The sequence below is a fragment of the Nycticebus coucang genome, chromosome 16 (assembly GCF_027406575.1).
Source record: "Nycticebus coucang isolate mNycCou1 chromosome 16, mNycCou1.pri, whole genome shotgun sequence".
Taxonomy (NCBI): domain Eukaryota; kingdom Metazoa; phylum Chordata; class Mammalia; order Primates; family Lorisidae; genus Nycticebus; species Nycticebus coucang.
In genome coordinates, this window is record NC_069795.1 from 13,596,781 (window position 1) to 13,619,575 (window position 22,795).

General features: G+C 39.7%; 1 protein-coding gene across 4 annotated transcripts in view; it reads left to right on the forward strand.

Annotated features, from left to right (window-relative positions):
- Window positions 1–937: 937 nt before the first annotated feature.
- The window catches only part of SCAF4 (SR-related CTD associated factor 4), a 65,627-nt gene continuing 43,769 nt past the window's right edge, over window positions 938–22,795 (forward strand). For 3 of the 4 annotated variants that reach the window (XM_053564415.1, XM_053564412.1, XM_053564413.1), the window contains exon 1: window positions 950–1,370. In XM_053564415.1, coding sequence (XP_053420390.1) covers window positions 1,341–1,370 — 30 coding nt within the window. In that variant the 5' untranslated portion in view covers window positions 950–1,340. Of the gene's footprint in view, window positions 1,371–22,795 lie in introns of all 4 variants that reach the window. The other variant, XM_053564411.1, reaches the window with a different exon arrangement.

Genomic DNA, 22,795 nt, shown 5'->3' on the forward strand with positions numbered 1-22,795 from the left:
CCTCCTTAGGAGGGAAGGTGATGAAGTACTTATCAGGGTCAGTAGGCCTCTCCTCCCCTAGTACTTCTCCAAGATGTAGCACTGGTGCCACTTCCCCTAGGAAGCCTTCCTGGACTTCTACTCCGATGAGTTTCTTTGTTTCCTTGGACCTCTACCCTAACACTTAGCATACTTTGATAATCATCTGCTTACTTGCCCTCCTCCTCACCAAATCGAGGTGTCTGCAAGCAGAACAACTTTTTTATTTATATGTGCCCAACACCAGGCAGACAGTAAGTTCCCCAAGAAAGTGATCAGGAAAGGTGTTTCCAGCAGAAAAGAAACAACTCTGTTTGGGCAATCAACGTAAAAGTTTGGCGAATCCCCTCCTCCCAAGGCACAAGGCTGCAAGTAGATATCCAGCGCCTACACGTCCTCCTAATTGTTTTAACTCGAGCAGAATTAACCTGCACAATTGGAGCAGACACACGGTTGCATTGGCAGAGGCTTTTTTCAAATGCACGCCTAGAGGGCTGAGGTTAAGTCCTGCGGCCTTTGTTCCAGGCAGCCGAGAACCAGGGCTCAGTGCCTGACCGCTGGCCCTGGCCAGCTGCGGGGCCTACTCGGGCAGAACCGAACACAGAAACGCACCCGAGGAGCGTCGCGTCGGGCGAGGGAGCACACGACTCCGGGCCACCCTGGCGGCCTTGGAAACCCGCGCTCCGCGACATTCTTCACCCGGGCCCGGCCTCCGCGCCGGACAGTTTCCCGAACCTGCGGCCGCCGCCACCGGCGGGAAGCCGCCAGACCTCCGGTCATCACGCGCCGGCAGCAGGGCGCGCAGCGCACGGGGCGGGGCGGGGCGGGGCCAGCGCGGGCGGGGCGGGGCGGGAGCCGGGCACAGGAAGCGCCGGGAGGCCCGAGCTGTCCCAGGGTGCCCCGCGCGGCGTGGAGTCGGGCCGCTGCCGCCATCCCGCTGGCGAGAGGGAGAGAGAGGCCCGCCTGCTTGCCGGCCGGGCCAGTGTAGGCTAGTGCGTGAGGGCGCTGGGGGCTGTGTCAGCGAGACTCAGAGCGCAGCCGCCACCACCAAACGGACATGTTGGAGCCTAGCGCCGCCGCCGCCTCTTTTTCCTCACCCTGCAAACGGGACTGAGAAGGGGCCCGCCACCCCTCCGCCTCTGCCTCTGCCGCCCGCCTCGCCTCGTCGGCCGTAGCCTCTTCCTGTCCGGCCTCAGGCTTCGCTCCTCGTCGCCTCCCCCCGCTGCCAGGCCCAGTCGGTTCCCCGGCCCCGCTCCGCCGCGGCGCGAGGTCTATGTGACCAGCGGGCCCGGTGCCGCCGCCGCCGCCGCCGCAGCGCGAACATGGACGCCGTCAACGCCTTCAACCAGGAGGTGAGGGGTGCACGGGGTAAGGGGGTGCCGGGCCTACTCCGAGAGCCGGCTCCCATTTCTCCCGCCGCCGGAGGTTTAAAGCTTTGGTCGGGGTGGGGACGCTTCCTGCCCCGGTTCCGGGGCGGCGGGGCCTGTGCGGAGCGGCCTGTGGCCCGGGAGAGGTCGCAGCGACCACGGAACTGACCCACACCCCTCCCCCACCGCCCACCCCTGGGTGACGACCTTAGGCTGCCCCCCTCGCCCCCTCGTGGCCTCCCCCAGCCCGGGTTGGCGCAGGTCCTTGTAACTTCGCCCCTTTTGGAGTCCGAGCGCTCTCGCTCTCCGCTTTTCGCCCCGTTATCATTTTCGCAGTGCCGGGAGCCCGCAGTGGGCTAAGAAAGAAGCGCGGGCGGGCGTGTGGGGTTGGGGGCGGGGGAGCCGGAGCATCTGCCGGCCGTGAGGCCGGCGGAGCGGTGGCTTCGGTTCTCCTGTTGCTCAGGCCTCGGTGGGTGGACGTCTGGACTCTGATCCCGAGTCGGGGAGGAGTTGAGAGGGTGTTTATCCCCTCCTCCGGGTATCACGCACTTGAGAAATGGGGTTATGACTCCTTACCATTTCGAGTCGTGAACATAAAACCCCCTTATCCGTTCTGTGCCCCCAGCGTGACACCTAAAACGTTGAATGGGAGAGAAGAATATCTGCTCTGCATTGGTCCGCTAGAAAGCCGTGTGTCCTCCACTTCCCTACCCTCACACCCCCTCCCCAGGTAGTTAATCCTCGACTCCCTACTTCTAAAACATTTACATGTGAAAACCTTCCCAAACTGGGAACAAAGCTGCTCCCTAAAGCTCTCTGGTTTTATCTCTGCTCATTCCAGGTGCTGCTTTTGCAGTGTGGTGTACATGCTATTAGATTTGTAAGGAGGGATCTTTACCAATTGAGGTTTTAAAATGCAGTTACAGAATGGGAAGTGTGGTCGTGGGTTGAGTTGTATTATCTTCTTTTCCAAATACTAGAGATGGATCAACATGGAAAAAATCAGTTGTAGTTTGAGAGGTGTTGATGTGGCGTTAAAAACTTGCTTCATCTCAAAATGAGATTTGTAGTTTTACTTGTAACAGAATTACGGTGCAGTAACTTTTGATTCGCAGTGCCATAAATAAAGGAGCCTCCAACACTGCAGTTGAGACCATTTATTGCTGTACAGATTATCCTAAAAATGATTTTTCTTTAACTGATGGAGACATAAAATGTCTTAACTGCCTTACTTGCACGTGGTATTGGACAATGTCTTGTAACAAGTACGTAGTGATTACTTTCAAAATAACAGTATTTCCTAATTTTTGTTCACCAGAGAATTTGCGATACTTCCAGTAATTCAGAGTTAGGAGTTGACTTTGTTTTCTGAGAAAGGTAAAATGCACTGGGATATTGGCTCCGTCAGGGTAGAGAGTTTCTGTTCTTCCCTCCACCAAAGCAGAACCCTAGCAAATACGTGTTGAATGAATGAGAACTTACACAAATGGTACAATTGTTAAAAGATTTCAAGTATATTTTCCTCCCAAGAGAAAAACTAATGTTTTCAATGAAAGTGTATTTTTAGCGTGTTTGTAAGATCAGAAATATTTAATTCTGATTTAGGCATTATGGAAGTTGACATCAAGAACATTATTAAGCAAAGTGTCTTCTATTAATTCTGAAAAGTGCCATCAGTAGTTCTTACTTTGAAAACAAAATTAGGAAAGATACTCTTTGAAAGGCGGGGGAGGGGAGGTGTTTTGACCCTTTAAAATGTGCAAAATGAGCATTATCTTAACTATTGTTCATTTTCCTCTTTAAATAAATTTCAATTCTATTACTAGTCTTTATGGACTGCGGATTGCATTTATACTGTGTGTATGTTGCTAATACCAACTTTTCTTCTGCAAAATTTTTCTTTTGGGGAAATTAATCTGACTTTAAAATTCATCAAGTGCCTACTTGTAGTGCTTCTCAACTATTTCTCCCCTTTCATGAAATGTTATTGATTAGTTCTCTTGTAATCTTCGATTCTTCCATATCTAACCTTCATTTAACAAACTTTTGAGTGCCTGCACAGCTGTGTGCTAAATGCTGTAGCACTAAGGGTCTCTGTCACCTAGGAGTCTAGTCTAATAGATGATATAAGACTTAAGACTATTACATAATAGTATAATAGAGGACATAAGACTATTACTAATAGCCTTAATATATGTTAGAACAGCTTCCTGTGGGAACCTTATATTGTAGTGTAGGATGGCCAGGAAGAATCAGTGAAGACATGGAAAGAGAAGTTATCCGTTTTAGGATTTCAAGTATAGGAAACAGTATCAAAAGGCAATAGTACTTAGAGAATAGGACAGTAACTTGTCTCCAGAGACTACTGGAAAGTAGTTGGGGGTCTGAAAAGTTTTGTGTCTGTCTCTTGTGTTTGCATTTTATTTTCAGGTTGCCAGTAAACATTAAAGGTTTTAAGTAGTGGAAGTATAAGAAAAACTGTCCGATTTGTAGTGTGTGTTACAGGATGCAGAGACTTGGTAGGAAAGGTTGAGTAAAACCTGAACTTAGCAAGTCTGTAGTGGGAATGGAAAGGAGGGATAAGATGTGGGCTAAAGGAATCCATGGACCTTGGCATCTGATAGGTTTGTAAGTGCCTTGTGTTTCTGCATTCTAAGTGCTGAGAGAGTGTTGGTACCATCACCACAATCATCCAAAGCATATTTAGCAGAGAAGAAAATGTGTTTGATTTTTGAACAGGTTGAGTTTGAGTGAAGTGTGGAATAGTCAGGGGGAAATTTTTGGCAGGTAGTGGGGTATGTGGGACTCCAAGAAGCAACCAAGAGATAAAGGGAGACGTCTAAGAGTCACTTTCAGATGAGGAAACTGATTTTCTAAGAAATTAAAAATAATTTGCCCGAGGACATATTATTACTAGCTAATGGCAGAGCTAAGATTTGAATGCAGATTGCTCCAGTTTAATTGCTGCCTAAAGATGTTTTGTGTACTACCAGGGGAGTGATCATAGGTTAAACATTTGGACACTGAAATTTTTGAGGGTAATAACCTTTGAAGTTTAGGGTTGAATGGTGATGGGAGATGAGGAAATAAGAGGTAGCAAATGTATAGTCCTTAGAAATTTGGTTTTGAGGGATAAGAAGGAAAACTTGCTTCAAGGGTGAAGACATGGAAGAGCAATTTAACAATGAAGTAGGCATTGGTGCTGGGCTATTCCTACGTGTGTATAGTATGTATGAGGTTTTCCCCTTGGTATTCGGTCCTTGCTCTCTGTCTGGCAAGAGTAGAAGCCTGAGAGTTTTTGAGAAAGGGAGTGTAGAAAACACACTGAAAGCGGCAAGACAGGATGGTTAACTTGGAGCAAAATTGTGGTAACAGGAAAGGGACAAGTAAAAAACACAGGTAAAGAAAGTACCTTTGATATATAGCATGTCCCAAAAGTTACCGTACATAGAGAAAGTAAGAAATTGTAGCTAAATACACTTCTATTTCCAAAATACTCCTTACAAAATAATTCTTCACATGTTTTGGCCACCTCTTTGTAAAATCTTGCAAGAAACATTTTGGAATTAGAAGCACAATTTCCCATTTTCCCTTTGCATCGCAACTTTTGGGATACCCAGTAGTGGGAAAGGAAGATAAGAAAGGTGGTATTATTGGAGACCATTCTTTTAACCAGCGTAGTTGGAGAACTTTTATGGCAAGATTCTTTTTTTAATTGTTTTTATTAAATCATAACTGTGTACAATTATGGGGTACAATGTACTGATTTGATATACAATGTGGAATGCTTAATTCAGACTTAACATAACCATCATCTCACTTATTTGTTGTGGTAAGACATTTATACTATAGTAGTTTTGAAATGTACCATTGCATTATGCACAATAGGTGAGGTCCCTTCCTCTTCCCATCTCTCCCCTCCCCTTCTTTCTGGACTATAGTTGTGTTTTATCATTCATATGGATGTGTAGGTGATGATATATTGGTTTCATAATAGTATGGAGTACACTGGATACTCCCCGTCCTCCCCCCCCATTTTTGAGATATTTCACTAAAAAGAATATGTTTCAGCTCCAGCCAGGTAAACATAAAAGCTGTACAGTCTCCATCCTTTTATGGCTGCATAGTATTCCACGGTATACATACACCACAATCTATTAATCCATTCATGGTTTAATGGGCATTTGGGCTGCTTCCATGACTTGGCAATTATGATTTGGTCTGCAATAAACATTCTGGTGCAAATATCTTTGTTGTAAAATGATTTTTGATCATCTGCGTAGATACCTAGTACAGAAATTGCAGGAACTTTTAGTTCCTTGAGAATTCTTCAAATTTCTTTCCAAAAAGGTATAGCAAGATTCTTTTTAATTTTTTTTTTTTTTTTAAGAGACAGAGTCTCATTTTATCGCCCTCGGTAGAGTGCTGTGATGTCACAGCTCACAGCAACCTCCAACTCCTGGGCTTAGGCGATTCTCTTGCCCCAGCCTTCCAAGTAGCTGGGACTACAGGTGCCCACCACAACGCCCTTGGTATATGGGGCTGGCAGCCTATCCACTGAGCCACAGGTGCCACCCCATATAACAAGATTCTTAAGTTGTGAAAGATGAAAAGATGAATGAAAAAGACTCTGATCGGTTATGGACAATACTTAATTGTGCTCTGCTGCATTGTTTATACACTTCTTAATATGAAGAATTTGGTGTTTGGTTAAGTTTGTGGAATGAATAAAGATTACAGAGTATATTTGTTCAACCCATCTTCCCTGAATTCAAAAGATTATCTTGCTTGCCCCTCCCCCATTTTGCAGCATCTACAATTTTAAGACATTTAATTGAAGTACAGAATAGTGCAGAGGAAATAAAGTTCTCCTTTCGTCCCTACTCCAATCTCACCTCCCAGCAGAGGCAATCATAATTTGGTATAAGTTTCTGTGGCTCCAAAACGTGATACTCTGTGTGTGATATGTGTGGGTGGTATATTTTTCATATTCCTTGGGTATTTTCCTTTTTTTCTCAAACATTAATACCGTATATAGTAAGATTTAATTTTTGCTGACAAGACGGCAAGGAACTTTCTCAAACATGTCTTCTTGTATACTGTTTTCAAACTTTTTGATTTTTGACCTTTTAAAATTCTTAAATGTTAAGGAACACAGAGAGCTTTTGTATCCATGTTATATCTATTGATATTTACCATCTTAGAATTAAACTAAGAAATGTAAGTATTAAAAATCACAAACATCATTACATGTTAACAAAATTTTAACGAAATTTTTCTAAAACAAAAAAATAGCAGGAAGAGTGACATTGTTTTATATTTTTGCAAATCTCATTTAAACTTTGGTTTAATAAAACCTGGATCCTCTTATCTACTTTTTCATTCACTTTTTTGCAACAACACACATGAGATAGCCTCTGGAAAACACTGCTGCACACCTGTGAGAAAATAAATGAAAAGGTAAGAAACGTCTTCGTATTAATGTGGAAACAATTGTGATCTCAGAGACAACCCCTGCCCAGGATCCTTGGATTACCTTTTGAGAACTGCAGTGCTGAGGTGGGGTATGCATGTATTATTTTGCGGTGCAGGAAGAAAATAGGAGTAGTTAAATATTCATTGTTATCTTTAAAGTTGGATATAAATTAAACTTTGTGAATACTTAACTGTACAAATTGATGTTTTCACACTTATCTAGTTGGGCCGTCAGTCTTGACCCACCATGTTATCCTGAAGGAAGAGTTGAGTTCCACATCTCAGTGGGGAGCTTGCTGCTGCTTCCTATTTTCACTTTTAACTGTTTGTGTGTAACTCTTGTATATTTTACCTGTGCATTATTAGGCATGATTGCCATCTAGAATTTAGCTCATCTCATAAGGATGCTTTGTTAATTATTTTTTAACTATTTAATAATAAGCTTGAGTTTTTGATCATTTCTTTCTTCTGTGAGAGGCCTGTCTAAAGAAATAGAAGGTTCAAACAGAGTTCTTTACTGTGTGGAAGAGATAGAGAAGACCAGCTCGGTGATTGAGGTAAAATTGGAGGTTTCCTTTGCCAAATTTGACCATGTTGTACTGTTATCCCAAGAGTTTTCAAATGTTGAAAGTTACATGCAGTTTTCTTTCTTTTTACTGGTTGGGTAACCTGAGACCAAAGGTGGGTAAATGATAAACTGAAATCTTAATCTCCAGCAACAGAGGAGATCTGCCTTAAATAGTGAACCAACTAAAGTTGTTTTGGGTTTTTTTTTTTTTTTTGAGGCAGAGTCTAAAGCTGTCACCCTGGGTAGAAAGCCATGGTGTCATAGCTCTAGCAACCTCTAACTCTTGGGTTCAAGAGATCCTCTTGCCTCAGTTTTTCTGTTTTTAGTAAAGGTGGGGTCTTGCTTTTGCTCAAGCTGGTCTCGAACTCATGAGCTCAAGCAATCCACCCACCTCGGCTTCCCAGAGTGCTAGAGGCGTGAGCCACAGCGTGGGGCCCTGAAGTTGGTTCTTCAGAGCTTTCTGCAGCAGGATTTATCACTGATGTTCCAGTTGAAAATATTCCCTACCCTAGCTTATAGTTTTGTCTTCTATGTGGTTGCAGAAGAGAAAAATGACATGAACACATGGTAAGGAATTGATTTAGAGAAAAAGTAAAATAATAGAAAAGTTGGTTTATAAATCTTGTGAAACAGTTCAGTTTAAAACTGTACCTAATTATAGAAATTTTACAAAATGGTAATCCTTTTTTGTTTTACTAGATAGTAGGTTATTAAGTATGAAATGTCTGATTTCCTTAAGAACTAAGTTTGGCAATTGATGTCTCTGACATTTCACTTTGATGCTGCTTGTTTATTTTTATTGTGAAGGTACTTCCTCAGTCTTTCAAACACATGTTTTGGCTTGTGATTGTCTTTCAAATTTTTTTTAGAGCAATTTTTATGAAATCCTGGAAAAGTAAAAAATTAGTGTTATTTTCGAATATGAGTTCCGTCACCGAACCAATAGCACAGATAGCCCAAAAAACCAACAAAGTGTTTGGAAGGATGTGGCTAATGAATGCACAGCACATCTGTGGCTTGGGAAGTTAAGTACTGGTGATTTTATTCTTGACAGTGAGCCATTTGGGCCACTTGAGACCAAGGTGGGTAATGATAAACTGAAAGCTGTAGTGGAAGCAAAACCTTCTCAACCTATTCCTGAATTAGCGGCAAGGTTTGATGTTACTATTACAACAACATTGGACCATTTGAACCAAATCAGCAAGGTAAAGAAGCTGGATAGATGGGTTCTGTGTGAATTAAATGAGCATCAGAAGAGAAATCATGTCAAAGAGTTATCTCTTTGCTGTCACAACCTAAAGGCAAACTATTTACACTATATTGTTATAATGAAAAATGAAGGGTTTTTTTGACAATTGCAAGTGTTTGGCATAGTGGTTGGATAAGGATGAAGTGGTGAATGCATCAGTTAAGCTAATTGTGTCCATTTGTTGGTCTAGCGCTGGTATTATCCACTATAGATGAAACTTGGTCAGTCTGTGGATGTCTACTGCAACTAATTGGATAAAATGATGAGGATAGATAAAGCAGCCAAGACCGGGCAATAGAAACAGGCCAGTCCTCTTGAGAGACAGCACTCTACTACATGTTGCAGAGTGCTCAAGCTACAGAAGCTAGACTTGGAAACTCTCATCTACCATATTCACTAGACCTTGTGCCAACTGACTATCACTTCTAAGAAGTAAAAATACTCAGTTCTCAACAAGCCATGGAGAACGCTTTTCCCAGTTTCATTGCCACTCACTCTCCAGGCTTCTTTACTGCTGACATAAACAAGCTACTATTAAGGTGTTAAAACTGTGTTGTTAGTTAAGGTGCATACTTTAATTGTACTGCTTTTTTTTTGAGACAGCATCTCACTGTGTCACCCTTGGTAGAGTACTGTGGCGTCACAGCTCACAACAACCTCAAACTCTTGGGCTTAAGTGATTATCTTGCCTCAGCCCCCCAAATAGCTGGGACTGCAGGCATCTGCCACACTGCTCGGCTATTTTTTTTTTTTTATTGCAGTTGTCATTGTTATTTAGCTGGCCTGGGCTGTGTTCGAACCCACCAGCCTAGGTGTATGTGGCTGGCACCATAACTACTGTGCCTACGGGCGCTGAGCCTGTTCTGCTTCTTGTGTGAAATATAATAGACCAAACTTTTAATTCAAAATCAGACATTTCATATTTCATGACCTAATACGGATTGTAGGTTCTTTGCTATCAAGCATAAGGGAATATAATTTACTTCAGCATTCTTGATTCTTGGTAACTTCTGTGGATATCCACATGCATTAAAATGTCATAACATTTGTTGAGACAGTATGCCAAGTCCTTTTTTTTTTTTTTTTTTAAGAGACAGAGCCTCGCTTTATCGTCCTCGGTAGAGTGCTGTGGCGTCACAGCTCATAGCAACCTCCAACTCCTGGACTTAGATGATTCTCTTGCCTCAGCCTCTCGAGTAGCTGGGACTACAGGCGCCCGCCAGAACGCCCAGCTATTTTTATTGCAGTTTTGCTAGGGCCAGGTTTGAACCTCCCACCCTCGGTATATGGGGCCGGCGCCCTACCTGCTGAGCCACAGGCGCCTCCCGTACTAAGTCCTTTTTTTTTTTTTTTTTTTTTTTTTTTGTTTTGTTTTAGCACACTGAAGATTAACCATACACAATATTACATGTACAAAACTACCATCATTATCTGGTATATAGAATAAGTAGCTTGCCTACTAACAGTTCAAATTTTTTGTAATGTTGGTCAATTAAGGTTATATTTCTGTCAAATTACACAAATGATAAGAGATAGGTAATAGTTGAATTTGTATTGGGATAGGCTTTATTGAGATCTGTTGAGAACTTAGACTAGGAGAGACATGGCTAAATTTCTGGTTAATATTAAGTATAATTAACAAGGGTACTGTTGTGATTTTGAAAACTACAAGAGATTTCATGAACGGTATTATAATTTATTATACCCTGATCACCTTTATCCTGTTCAATATTTGCATGTTCTTTTGATTACATTTCCTTGCTGTATAGTTAGAGCTTTTTACTGATGCTTTTGAAGACATAGATAAATATATGGGCGCCTGTTTCCAATGAAGTACACTGTACCAGATTAATAGTAAAGTTAGCAAGAAAACCAGTGTAACCCAGGAGTGGAGTTAAGAATAAGAAGGTAAAGTTATGAGCAGCTAATCTTTGTGTTTTGGACTGTTCATGGGGAGAGAAGACTCAGTGAACAATGTTTGTACATTTGAAGCATGGTAGCAAGCCCTCAGTAGAGTACCATGGTGTCATAGTTCACAGCAACCTCAAACTCATGGGCTCGGCTGATTCTTTTGCCTCAGCCTCCCTAGTAGCTGAGACTGCAGGTTCCCACCACAACACCTGGCCATTTTTAGAGATGGGATCTCGCTCTTGCTCAGGCTGGTCTTGAACTCGTGAGCTCAAGCAGTCCATCTGCTTTAGCCTCCCAGAGTGCTGGGATTACAGGCGTGAGCCACTCTGCCCGGCCAAGGATGTGAAATTTGGAAATTTGGTTAAGTTTTTAATGCAGTAGATACAGTCAACATTTAAAACCTGACGTGTATTTATGTGTTGTTTTTTTTTTTTACTAATTTACAACCAATTAAAATATTTAATTTATTAAGGATTTTATAAATGTTAACATTTTTATTTTTTTTTTCCAAATTACATCCTGGAACCGTTTATTTCTTTTACTGACGTATAGGAGGAAATATTTAATTCACAAATACATTTTATAGCCAATGTTGAGGGGACACAAAGTTCACTAATGAGGCATGGTGAAAATGATCTTAAAAATGGTACCTGTAGTACCTGTTCTAGTAAAATAGAACAATGACAGGGATAAAATGTGCTTTGCTTTTCTAAAATCATCTTCTGGCCTATTTCTTGAGGAAGTGAAAAGGAAGGAGTCATGGATTGTTTGCAGTTTAGTGAACCAAAATGGAAGTAAGGAATGGAAAATGACCTGTTGTGATAAGCTGGAACTAACTGAATGGATTGGTTAAAAACTCTAGTGAAGGAAACCCACGTTGATTATGAAAGTGAAAAGTTTGGAAATTGTAGGGGAATTAGTCTAAAATGAATAAATTAAGGGTAAGCCATCAGAAATTAACTACTTAGAAAATTGGTTCCATCAGCCATAAATGGAAACAGAATTAGAGTTTGATGATACAATTAAAGAGAGAGAAACAAGATGAAGTTTAAGCTGCTATTTGCTACATTACTATATTTTATTTCCATAATGCATGGAGAAATGTAAATAGTTAACCTAAACACTGTTTCATTTTATTAAATGTGATTTTTGCACTTAACATGTATTTATTTTGTAGAACATTTCTTTAAATTCTGCAACAGGGAGTTGACAAGTTTGTGGGAGAATGTGGTAAAGTAATTTAGGAAAAAGTCTGCGACTCTTTTTTATCCCTTTGAATTACTGTTTTGTGCAACTTTGTTTCTTAGAAAAGTCGCTGGCGGGTGGCGCCTGTGGCTCAGTGAGCAGGGCGCTGGCCCCATATACAGAGGGTGGCGGGTTCAAACCCAGCCCCGGCCAAAACTGCAACAACAACAAAAAAAAATAGCCGGGTGTTGTGGCGGGCACCTGTAGTCCCAGCTACTCGGGAGGTTGAGGCAGGAGAATCGCCTAAGCCCAGGAGTTGGAGGTTGCTGTGAGCTGTGTGAGGCCACGGCACTCTACCGAGGGCAATAAAGTGAAACTCTGGTGAAACTCTGTCTCTACAAAAGAAAAAAAAAAAAAAAAGAAAAGTCGCTGGCCCATATACTGAGGGTGGTGGGTTCAAACCCGGCCCCGGCCAAACTGCAACAACAACAACAAAAATAGCTGGGTGTTGTGGCGGGCACAGCTACTCGGAGGCTGAGGAAAGAGAATTGCCTAAGCCCAAGAGCTGGAGGTTGCTGTGAGCTGTGTGACGCCACGGCACTCTACCAAGGGCGGCAAAGTGAAACTCTGTCTCTAAAAAAAAAAAGTAGTGTCTGGTTTGGAATTTTTAAATTTGAAGCATAAATTATATGCAGAAATACTTATAAGATGGAGCTCTTTTACGTCAAAATAAAGACCTTGTTCAGAAGGAGCAGGGAAACTACCATCTCTTTTCCTGGCTCTGTTATTAAAAAGCTTTGTAAATTTGCTCTACCTTAGGAATATTTCATATCAATGCCAGACCTGTCTTTGTCTTCATATCTTCCCCCAAGAAAGTACAGAAGTAGTTAAACATTTAGGTTTTAAAGAGTTTGTGAAAATGAATAGAATTTATATGGCAGTAATTACACTTGCATATCAGTATTTAAAGGGTTGCTTATTTAATGCACAGATGTCAACAAAAATCAGAGTCATCTCCCAGATTTAGATTTTACATCACAAGAGTTTCAGTTACCATAAGCATTTAAGAGGGAAATTTTAACATATCTTTTTAAAAATTAAAAGTCAATAATTTTGAAAAGTTGTTTTAAATTTATGAATTTTAATTTTTTGTTTGAAAATTAATGCAAGTTAGGCAATTTAGAAAATGAAGAAAAGAAATAAAATAATCCTATCAAACACTATTAACATTTTAGAGTATTTTCTTTCTATCTTTTTTGCCCATCCACTTGTGTTTGGCTAGCAGATCTTCTTAATAACATTCTATCTTCTGAACAGTTAATCGTGGAAATTTTTGAGAACATCTAATTGCCTTAGATAAATTTCTCAAAGTAAAAATGACTGGTGCTGGCTCGGCGCCTGTGGCTCAAGCAGCTAAGGCGCCAGCCTCATACACCTGAGCTGTGAGGGGTTTGAATCCAGCCCAGGCCCGCCAAACAACAATGATGGCTGCAACCAACAAAATAACCGGGCATTGTGACAGGCACCTGTAGTCCCAGCTACTTGGGAGACAGAGGCAGGAGAATCGCTTGAGCCCAGGAGTTGGAGGTTGCTGTGAGCTGTGATGTCACGGCACTCTACCCAGGGTGACAGCTTGAGGCTCTGTCTCAAAAAAAAAAAAAAAGACTGGTGCAAAAGGTATGAACATTTTTTAGTTATTTTATAGTTTTAAATTTCTTTGTGGAATTAAAGCTCATGCCTTAGTTTTCACTAGGAGGATACCCTTGTTGCATTATGCTAATCCATGCTCATGCTAGTTAGATAATTAAAGAATTGTATCTCCCTTGTTTTAATTTGTACTTCTTTGACCATGTTTCGTAAGGTTGAACATTCTTTCTCTAGTTTATTAATTAGCTGTTGGGATTTCCTTTGTTAATTGAGTTGCTCTCTGTACATTTTTTAGTTTCATTATCTATAAATGCTACTGATTAACTCATAGAAAGTACTCTGCTTTCAGGTAGAATGACATAAAGGTACTTGTTTAACATGTGATTGGCCTTCTTTCCTTTCCTCATTAAATTACATTACCTGATAGTAAGATTATTAACCCAAGTACACCTTTAATAAATTAACATAGTAAAAGGCATACAATGAAATTCTGGCTAAGAGTGGCTGTAAACTGTCCCTTACCTATGGGGTTGTCTGCAGGCTGTTACTAGATAAAAGCATCTTTGCAGAAAAGACGATTTTCTAATTATCTCTTGTTAAGAAAAGTAGTTGGTACTTTTATAAAGTATTTGTATGTTACTAATATGCATTAAAGTCGCATTGGATTTAACTCTCGATTTAAGCCAGTGTGACTGATATATTAAATCAAATGAAAGAAGAGAAAAGATTGTACAATTAAATGCTGTGGTATTTGCATCTCACAGCAGGGAAATTTGAGTACCAGCTTGTCACTGTGAGTTTGTGTTTCTTTTTGGAAGCATTCCTATTTTTGTCTTTAAACTTTGTAATTAAATATTAATAACAGGAGCTTAAGGGAAAATTGCTTTGTCATTCTGGAGTTCATAATATCAGAAGAGGGAATACTGGAAAAAATTGTCACAGCCATCACACAGTAGATTTAAGAAAACAAAATGTTTAAAGGTTTTGGGAAAAGGAAGGGTAAGTTTCTCGTTGAGAAAGATTCAGAAAGGAAAGAACACTTTTGAAAATTAAGGTTAAAAAATGACCTGAGAATCCACATGTAGCCTTCTAATTCTTCTGTTGCCTTGACAACAACAACAAAAAAAATAGGAAAAATACGTATTTTAGAAGTGTAGACTGTATGCTAGTTTACTTTTATTTTTGCTAGTTCTGTTAGTTTTAAGTATTTCTAGGGTTTGGTAGTAAGAGCCAGAAAAGTATTTCTGGGGTTTGGTAGGAAGAACCAGAAAAGGTTTAACAATTTATAACAGATCAAACTAAACAGTTTTCTTTCGTAAAGTGGTATTATGTCTAGTGAAGACATACTGCATTACTAACAGGTTAGAAAAATACAGGCATGGTGAGAGTATTGCTACGTTGATATTAGCTAACCAGTAGTAAATACCCAAGGAGTATTATGGTTATGGGTATTCTACAAATAGATCCTATTCTTTTGATTAAAAAAAAAACAAAAACAAAAAAAACATTGATTTGGGAAGAAGATACACAAGCTGATTGGAATAGCTACTACATCAAATAGCAGAAAATGATTTTCAGACTACGTAGAGAGAGAAAAAGAAACCAATTGTCAGAAACCAATATAAAGTCACCATGACAAGTTAGGTTTGAGTTCCCTGTGAAAACAGTCTGAGGGTTTCACTTGATTGCAGATGTGAGTTAATGAAATAAGTACTATATATTTTTAGAAAGTAATAATGCTCCCTACCCCACAATTGTCCATGATCTTTTCCTAAAATCTCTGAATATGTTCCTTTACCATGGCAGAAGAGACTAGGGATATGTTAAGGATCTTGAGGTGGGCCGATTATTCTGAATTAACCTGGGTGGGCCCAGTGTAATCACACAAGTCCTTAAAGTGGGAGGTCAGGTCAAAGAAGGAAATAAAACAGTGGAAATGGAGGTCAGAGAGGGGAGAAGATGTTATGCTGCTAGCTTTGAAGATAGAACAAGAGAAGATGAGCAAAAGGATTATAGATATCCTCTAGAACAGTGATTCTCAACCTTCCTAATGCTGCAGCCCTTTAATATAGTTCCTGTGAGTCTCAAACCACAGGTTGAGAACTGCTGCTCTGGAAGATGGAAAGGGCAAGAAATAGATTGTCCCCTAGAGCCTGCAGAAAGAATGCAACCCTGCTGATACCTTGATTTTTGATCAGTGAGATTCTCCTCTCAAAACTGTAAGGTAATAAATTTATATTGGTTTAAGCCATTAAGTTTGTGATAATTTTTTACTTCAGAAATAGGAAACTAATAAAAAAGCCAATTCATTCTTTTAGATCCCATCAATTTAGGACTATGGACCCCTCCATTTTGGGATATTTTACTTGGAATTAACCACGGTAGTCAGATCTAGAAACTTCATTTTTTGGCTCATAGTTAAAGATAAGGGAGAGGAAAACAAGATAGTTATCTTTGAAGACTAAATTAGGGGTCACCTCTGTTCTTAGCTCCTGGGGCAGGAAAGGCATCAGTAGGGAGATTTGGGGTCACACTGCTATAACCCTTGCAGCTGATTAGTTGGAGTTATTAAGCCTATATTGCTAGATGGAATCTGCCAGATATCTGAATTTGATGTGAATGCTAGATTAGGTATTAAGTTCTCATACAGCTCTCTGTTAAAGTCTTTGATACATTCACAAACATACTACTGTATTTTCACCATAGAGAATATTTCTTTAAGTGCAACATTTGAACAAGGGTTGCAAGACAAAAAAGATATTGGTAAGTTACAATAAGAAAACTAAACTAAACTCAGGTGTGTAAAGATTCCCAGGACATTGTATTGCCCCATTTACTGAGTACTTACTTACATGTGTTAGATACCAGGCTAAGAGATTTATTTACATTATTTTATTTAATCCTAACAACTTCATGAGGTGAGATGAGTACTATTAATCCCTGTTTTTCAGATTTTAAAAATCCTTGACATTTAGAAGGTTAAGTAAACTTGCCAAGGTTTATGAGGTTTAGTAAATAGGAGAGTACCATGTTACTTTGACTAATCTTCAAACACTGAATTCTACAGGGGTCACAGGGCCCAATGTCCTCCTTCCTTAATCTTTTTTGATTTTCATTACTGGTATAAAGGGTCTGGATGAATGGTTCTTTATAATTGTTAGAGTACTTTTCTTGCCCGTCTGCTGGGTAATAATACTGGTCATTGCATTTACAAAATGTCATTTAGTTCTCAATGAAACTGAATATCTGTCAAGTAGGTGTTAGTATTTTCTTTTTACAAATGAGGATACTACTGTTTAGAGAGGTTAATTTGCTGAGAGCCATCTTCATGGCAGACCCAGTTTTAAAACCAGATCTTTTTGAGGCTCTCTAGAAAACTCCAATGTCTGGATTTTTTCATTAGTAGGTTTTATTGGAATTATACTAAATTTTATGGTTTTCAGACTTCATAATACACACATAAAGCCGAGAAGTTTATTTTCTTGAGATATATTTACTGAGATGGGATGCTGGTCAGAAATAACTAGTGCCTGAATTATCTTTTTTTTTTTTTTTTTTTTTTTTTTTTTTTTTTTTTTTGTCGAGACAGAGTCTCACTTTATGGCCCTCGGTAGAGTGCCGTGGCCTCACACAGCTCACAGCAACCTCCAACTCCTGGGCTTAAGCGATTCTCTCGCCTCAGCCTCCCGAGTAGCTGGGACTACAGGCGCCCGCCACAACGCCCAGCTATTTTTTGCTTGCAGTTTGGCCGGGGCCGGGTTTGAACCCACCACCCTCGGTATATGGGGCCGGCGCCTTACCGACTGAGCCACAGGCGCCGCCCAATTATCTTTACATCTCTTACCTACTCTGTGTATACTTCTGTTTTCTAAATTTGATTGGAAAATAGGACATTTTTTCCTGACATGGCAATGCTTTTTTCTTGCAGTTTGTCCATGAGAATTTATTAATGGTTTGAAGGAATCTACATGGCAGTCAATTTTGCCTTATTTTCCTCATTTCTAAAAAGAATTTTTCTCTGGGTTATTAGCTTTCATACGTTTTTGAGCATGATCCACATGGTAAGAACTACATTTCTCAATGAAAGTCAGGTGCTTATGCATATGTAACCCACACAAAAAAACGGAGAAGTTTATGGAACAATGTTTACCATGCTGTGCACAGTACTGTTTCTGTTTTTTACTGTCATTCACTAAAAAAAGTTGTTGTTTTTTTCACCTGTTAAGTTCATTTTTACAATTTATTCATGGATCTCAACCCATAGTATGTAAAACACTGCTCTGGCTTATATCTAGGATTATACCTTTTTTCAACAAAACTGTATAGTGACAATAATTAACATCTGTTTTATATTTATTCTGTGCTAGGTGCTGCACTAAGTGCTTTTATATGTGTTGTTCTATATTTAATTCTTAGACTTCCCCTAATAAGTAGGAATTATTATTATCTCCGTTTTACAGATGGTGAAATAAATTTCTCATAGCTAGCTAGTGGGAGAGCCAAGATTTCATTGACAAGGTGATTATTGAACCTGTGTTCTGACCATTACTCAAACAAATTTTTATGAAAAGTCAATAACTATAATAAAAATCTTAGACTGCAGCAAAGTTATTTACTTCTAAGAGATTATTCAGGCAATATTGGTGACTGACAATTCATTTTAAGATTATTAATTTATGCCTTTGCTGTAGACACAGGTAAGGTTAAGGACTCAGTAAGTTATTCACAGCTAACAAGTTTATTTTGTTTTAAAATGAGAAAAACTGTACATAAATAGAAAACAAAACAAATACAACAGTATTTTTGAACAGTACAATTGATTTTTTAATTAAGGAAAATAAAAGTCAGGGGTTGGTATATTGGGGATGGGGGGAGCAGAGACCAAGAAAAGAGAGGCTCATTAAGCTATCATTTATTAAGCATTGATTATTTTAGAATTTAGATACTTCATTTGGTAACCTGTTTAACTGTTTGATGAAGAAAGCAGTCCAGTATTTGTTTTAAAGATGAGAGAAATCAAACTCAGAACTAGGTACAGTAGAAAGCAGGACTTCGCTATACAACATGCTGCCTATTGAAAGCTCTCTGTTATGCCCTCAGATAAAAGTGGGTTCTAAAAGCATAAATACAGTACACATAGTATTGGTCTTAAGTCCTGTGACATTGAAACTGGTTCATTATTCTGATCATTAAAGGATGCAGTTTTTCCTCCATAAGTAAGCACATTTAGTATAAAATTGTAGGGCCATTCAAGTATCAAAAAATTGACAATTAAATATTTTAGTAATTGTCCCCAACTTGTTACTTACTTGGGCGCATCACTTTATATCTCTGTGCCACTTATTTTTTATTTTAAAAAAAAAAATCATTGAGGGGCTCAGTGCCTGTGGCTCAAGCGGCTAAGGCGCCAGCTACATACGCCTGAGCTGGCGGTACGAATCCAGCCTGGGACCTGCCAAACAACAATGACGGCTGTAACCAAAAAAAAAAAAATAGCCGGGCGTTGTGGCGGGCGCCTGTAGTCCCAGCTACTTGGGAGGCTGAGACAAGAGAATCGCTTAAGCCCAGGAGTTGGAGGTTTCTGTGAGCTAAGATGCCATGGCACTCTGTCTCAGGGTGACAGCTTGAGGCTCTGTCTCAAAAAAAAAAAAAAAAAAAAAAAATCATTGGGGGTTGGCACCTGTAGCACAGTGGTAACGGCTCCAGCCACATGCACCGAAGCTGACGACTTGGAACCCAGCCCAAGCCAGCTAAACAAGAATTACAACAACAACCACAACAAAATAGCTAGGCACTGTGGTGGGTGCCTGTAGTCCCAGCTACTTGGGTAGCTGAGGCAAGAGAATTGCTTAAGCCCAAGAGTTTGAGATTGCTGTGAGCTATGACACCATGGCACTCTACCAAAGACAACTTAGTGAGACTCTGTCTCAAAAAGAAAATTACTGGGTCCAACCCCTCGTAACAACTATGTTAGTATATTACCTTCTAATTTGAGTCTAACATTGCAAATTTTTTTTGCTTAACATAGTTGTGTTATCCTTATTGTCATCTTTAATGTCTGTACCCTATGGTTCTGTGCTAATACATTTTAAATAATTTATTATTATATACTTACTGAAAAAAATTTAAGTTTTGGGAAACTAGATTACAGATCTGATTGAATTCTAACAATTTGTTTTAATGGCTTTGGGCGGATTGTTGAGCCTCAGTGCGGTCGTCTATAAATTGAACTTACAATATCTGGCTTTCTACAAAGGAAGTTAGTGTTGTATTTCTGTCCAAATGGGCAGTATTAGTGTACATGGTTACCGGAAAGCGTATATAGTATATCAGCATAATTTCTGGGTCTCTGTTTACCCAGTGAAGTCACTGATGCAGATATCAGGGAAACTTTTTTGCCTTGTGAAAGGTCGAGACCATTTGATGGATTTGTGCTTTGAAGAAGTCAGTAAAATATTACTAACATTCAGTGATCCTTAAAAGGTAATTTTTTTAAACCTCCAAATTTGAAATGTCTGTATTTGCCTTACAGTGTTTTTCTTCATAAATTGTATCAAATACAAACTCACAGCTGTAAGATTTTGTAAAATCATTGGTAATAGAGTAAAAGGAATCTGAAAAGAAACTTAGGCAGGCATGATGACAGTTGCCTGTAGTTCCAGCTGCTCAGGAGTGTAACAAAAAAAAAAAAAAGAGAGAGAGAGACTTTAAATGTAAGATACCAGGGTGGTCATCAATAAAGCTAACCATCTCCTCTCTGGGCACTGAACTTGCCACGTACCAAGCTCTGGTATTTGTAGAATGAATGAAAAATGAGCCAAAAAAATGCATTTTTGCTTCCTCACCTGCCACTCATTCTTCCTTAAAACCATTGGAATTTGTAATCTCTTTAAAAAACTGATGTTCCTTGCATCTACCTAATTGCCAAACAAAATGAGTAAGATTGGGTTTGCATCCTTATTAACCTCTTGTAGCATTTGTGCTAACTGGCTCTAATTTTCTGGGATTCCATTTTGTCCTGCTCTTTTCTTTGCTGCATTGGAATTTTTCGTATACTCTACCTTGGTATATATTCTTAGTTCCCTTCTTAAACAAGCTCTTTGTCACCCATTCTCAAAGCTTTGATCTATATAACCTTTTAGTTTGTAGTTGACAACTCTCTTCTGTATCCAAGATTCATATTTCTGTCTCTGCCTGGATATTTAGTGGGCATCCCAAGTTAAATTCATTATGTTTCATTGTTATCCCTGAATCAATAAAATACACAGGCACAGATGCCTGCCTGATTTTTTTTTTTTTTTTCCTGTATTCCCCTTCATGGTTAGTGGTCTCTGCACAAGTTTAGTCGGTAAGCAGCATTCTCTAAGCATGCTATTAGGGAATGTGAGCTCTAGAATCAACACGTTAGTTCAGATCTATTTTCTAGGCATCATCATTAAAACAGATGTAAACCCTTTGAGGGCATCTCAAATCTACCTTAGTTAGCAATTGTCTCTCTCTCTCTCTCTTTTTTTTAGGCAGTGTCTCACTTTGTTGCCCTCCGTAGAGTGCTGTTACGTCAGAGCTCACAGCAACTTCCAGCTCTTGGGCTTAGGCCATTCTCTAAGTAGCTGGGACTACAGGCGCCCACCACAACGTCCAGCTATTTGTTGTTGTTGTTGTTGTTGTTGCATTTTGGCTGGGGCCGGCTTTGAACCCACCACCCTCGGTATATGGGGCCAGTGCCCTACTCACTGAGCCATAGGCACTGCCCACAATTGCCTCTTAGATTATAGCATCTGAAGGTTCTTTCTGATCTTATGCCTGAGTGGTGGTTTTGCTGCTATATGGTATTGGGATAGTCTGTACTTTAATTTTTAAAATAAATTCTGATAATTTAAATATAGACTATGGAGTCTTCAGAAGCTACACTAGTCCATCTGTTGTGCTTATTTGGCTGTTTTTATAGTTCATTGAGTTGCTTACTTGTGAAGTGATAAGTGCTGTTTGGGGCATTGGGTGAATATTAGCTCTCGCTTAGGCATCGTTAAAATTTACTTCAAGCTTTCTTTTATTTAGACAGGCTCTCTCTCTGTCACCTAGGCTAGAGTGCAGTGGTGAGATCATAAGCTCCTAAGATCACACACTCCTAGGCTCAAGGGATCATCTGTCTTCAGCCTGCCAAAGTGTTGAGGTTATAGAGGTGCGCCTGCCTAGCTAGAATATATCTTTTACAAATGTATGCAATATGTTTATGAATCATGCAGTGTTGATCTTCTTTAGTATTTAAGTTGAAATATTACAAATTGTTCCTTAGTTTCTTATTGATTTATATTACTACTTTTTTTTTTTTGAGACAGAGTCTCAAGCTGTGGCCCTGGGTAGAGTGCTGTAGCGTCACAGGTCACAGCAACCTCAGACTCTTGGGCTTAAGCGATTCTCTTGCCTCAGACTCCCAAGTAGCTGGGACTACAGGTCCCCGCCGCAACGCCCAGTTATTTTTTGGTTGTAGTTGTCATTGTTGTTTGGCAGGCCCGGGCTAGATTCAAACTCACCAACTCCAGTGTATGTGGCTGGCATCCTAGCTACTGAGGTACAGGCACCAAGCTGATTTATATTACTTCAGAGATTCCTATTTTCTAATTGTTTTTCAGTTAACACTTATTTTCAAGGAGAATTTATGTTAATAAGTCAAACAGTAAAGAATCAGGACCTTATTTATTTTAAAAACCTTTATTAAAATGAATTCCTGGGTTAGTATCTTAGTGTTTTTCCTATTTTCTGTATCTTGATATTATTTGTAGGAAAAGAAATCTATGTTTTCTACTTAGAATGTCTTATGTTGGTTTTATCTGACACTGTGCCTTTTTAAAAATTATTGTTACTGGGATCTACCCTGTTTTCCCGAAAATAAGACATCCTCCGAAAATAAGACCTACTTACAGGAAAGATAAGACGTCCCCTGAAAATAAGACCTAGCGCATCTTTGGGAGCACACCTTAAAATAAGACACTGTCTTATTTTCGGGGAAAGAGGGTATATTCCTGTTGGATCTGTAGTATTGAAAAGCCTGAAAATTGTAAAAGTCCCAGGTGGGTGTGTGTCTTTGAGTAAACAAAACAAAGATAAGAACTTAAGAAGCTAGATAGTAACATATTAATGTCAGAATTTCATCTTTTTAATCCTCTGTGGACTCTGGTTATGTTTTGTTTCGATTCAGAACTTTGGGAGGAGTATAAAAATGTGGTTAAGTCTCACGGAGCGTCTGATTGCTCTGGATTTATTGTTGTGAGATTGATTTTTTAAATATCTTGCCCAATTTTCATACGTGTGTTGCTCCAAATGAACCTTAGAATTATTTGAAGTTCTTCAAAATCTCAGTGAGTTTTGGATTGA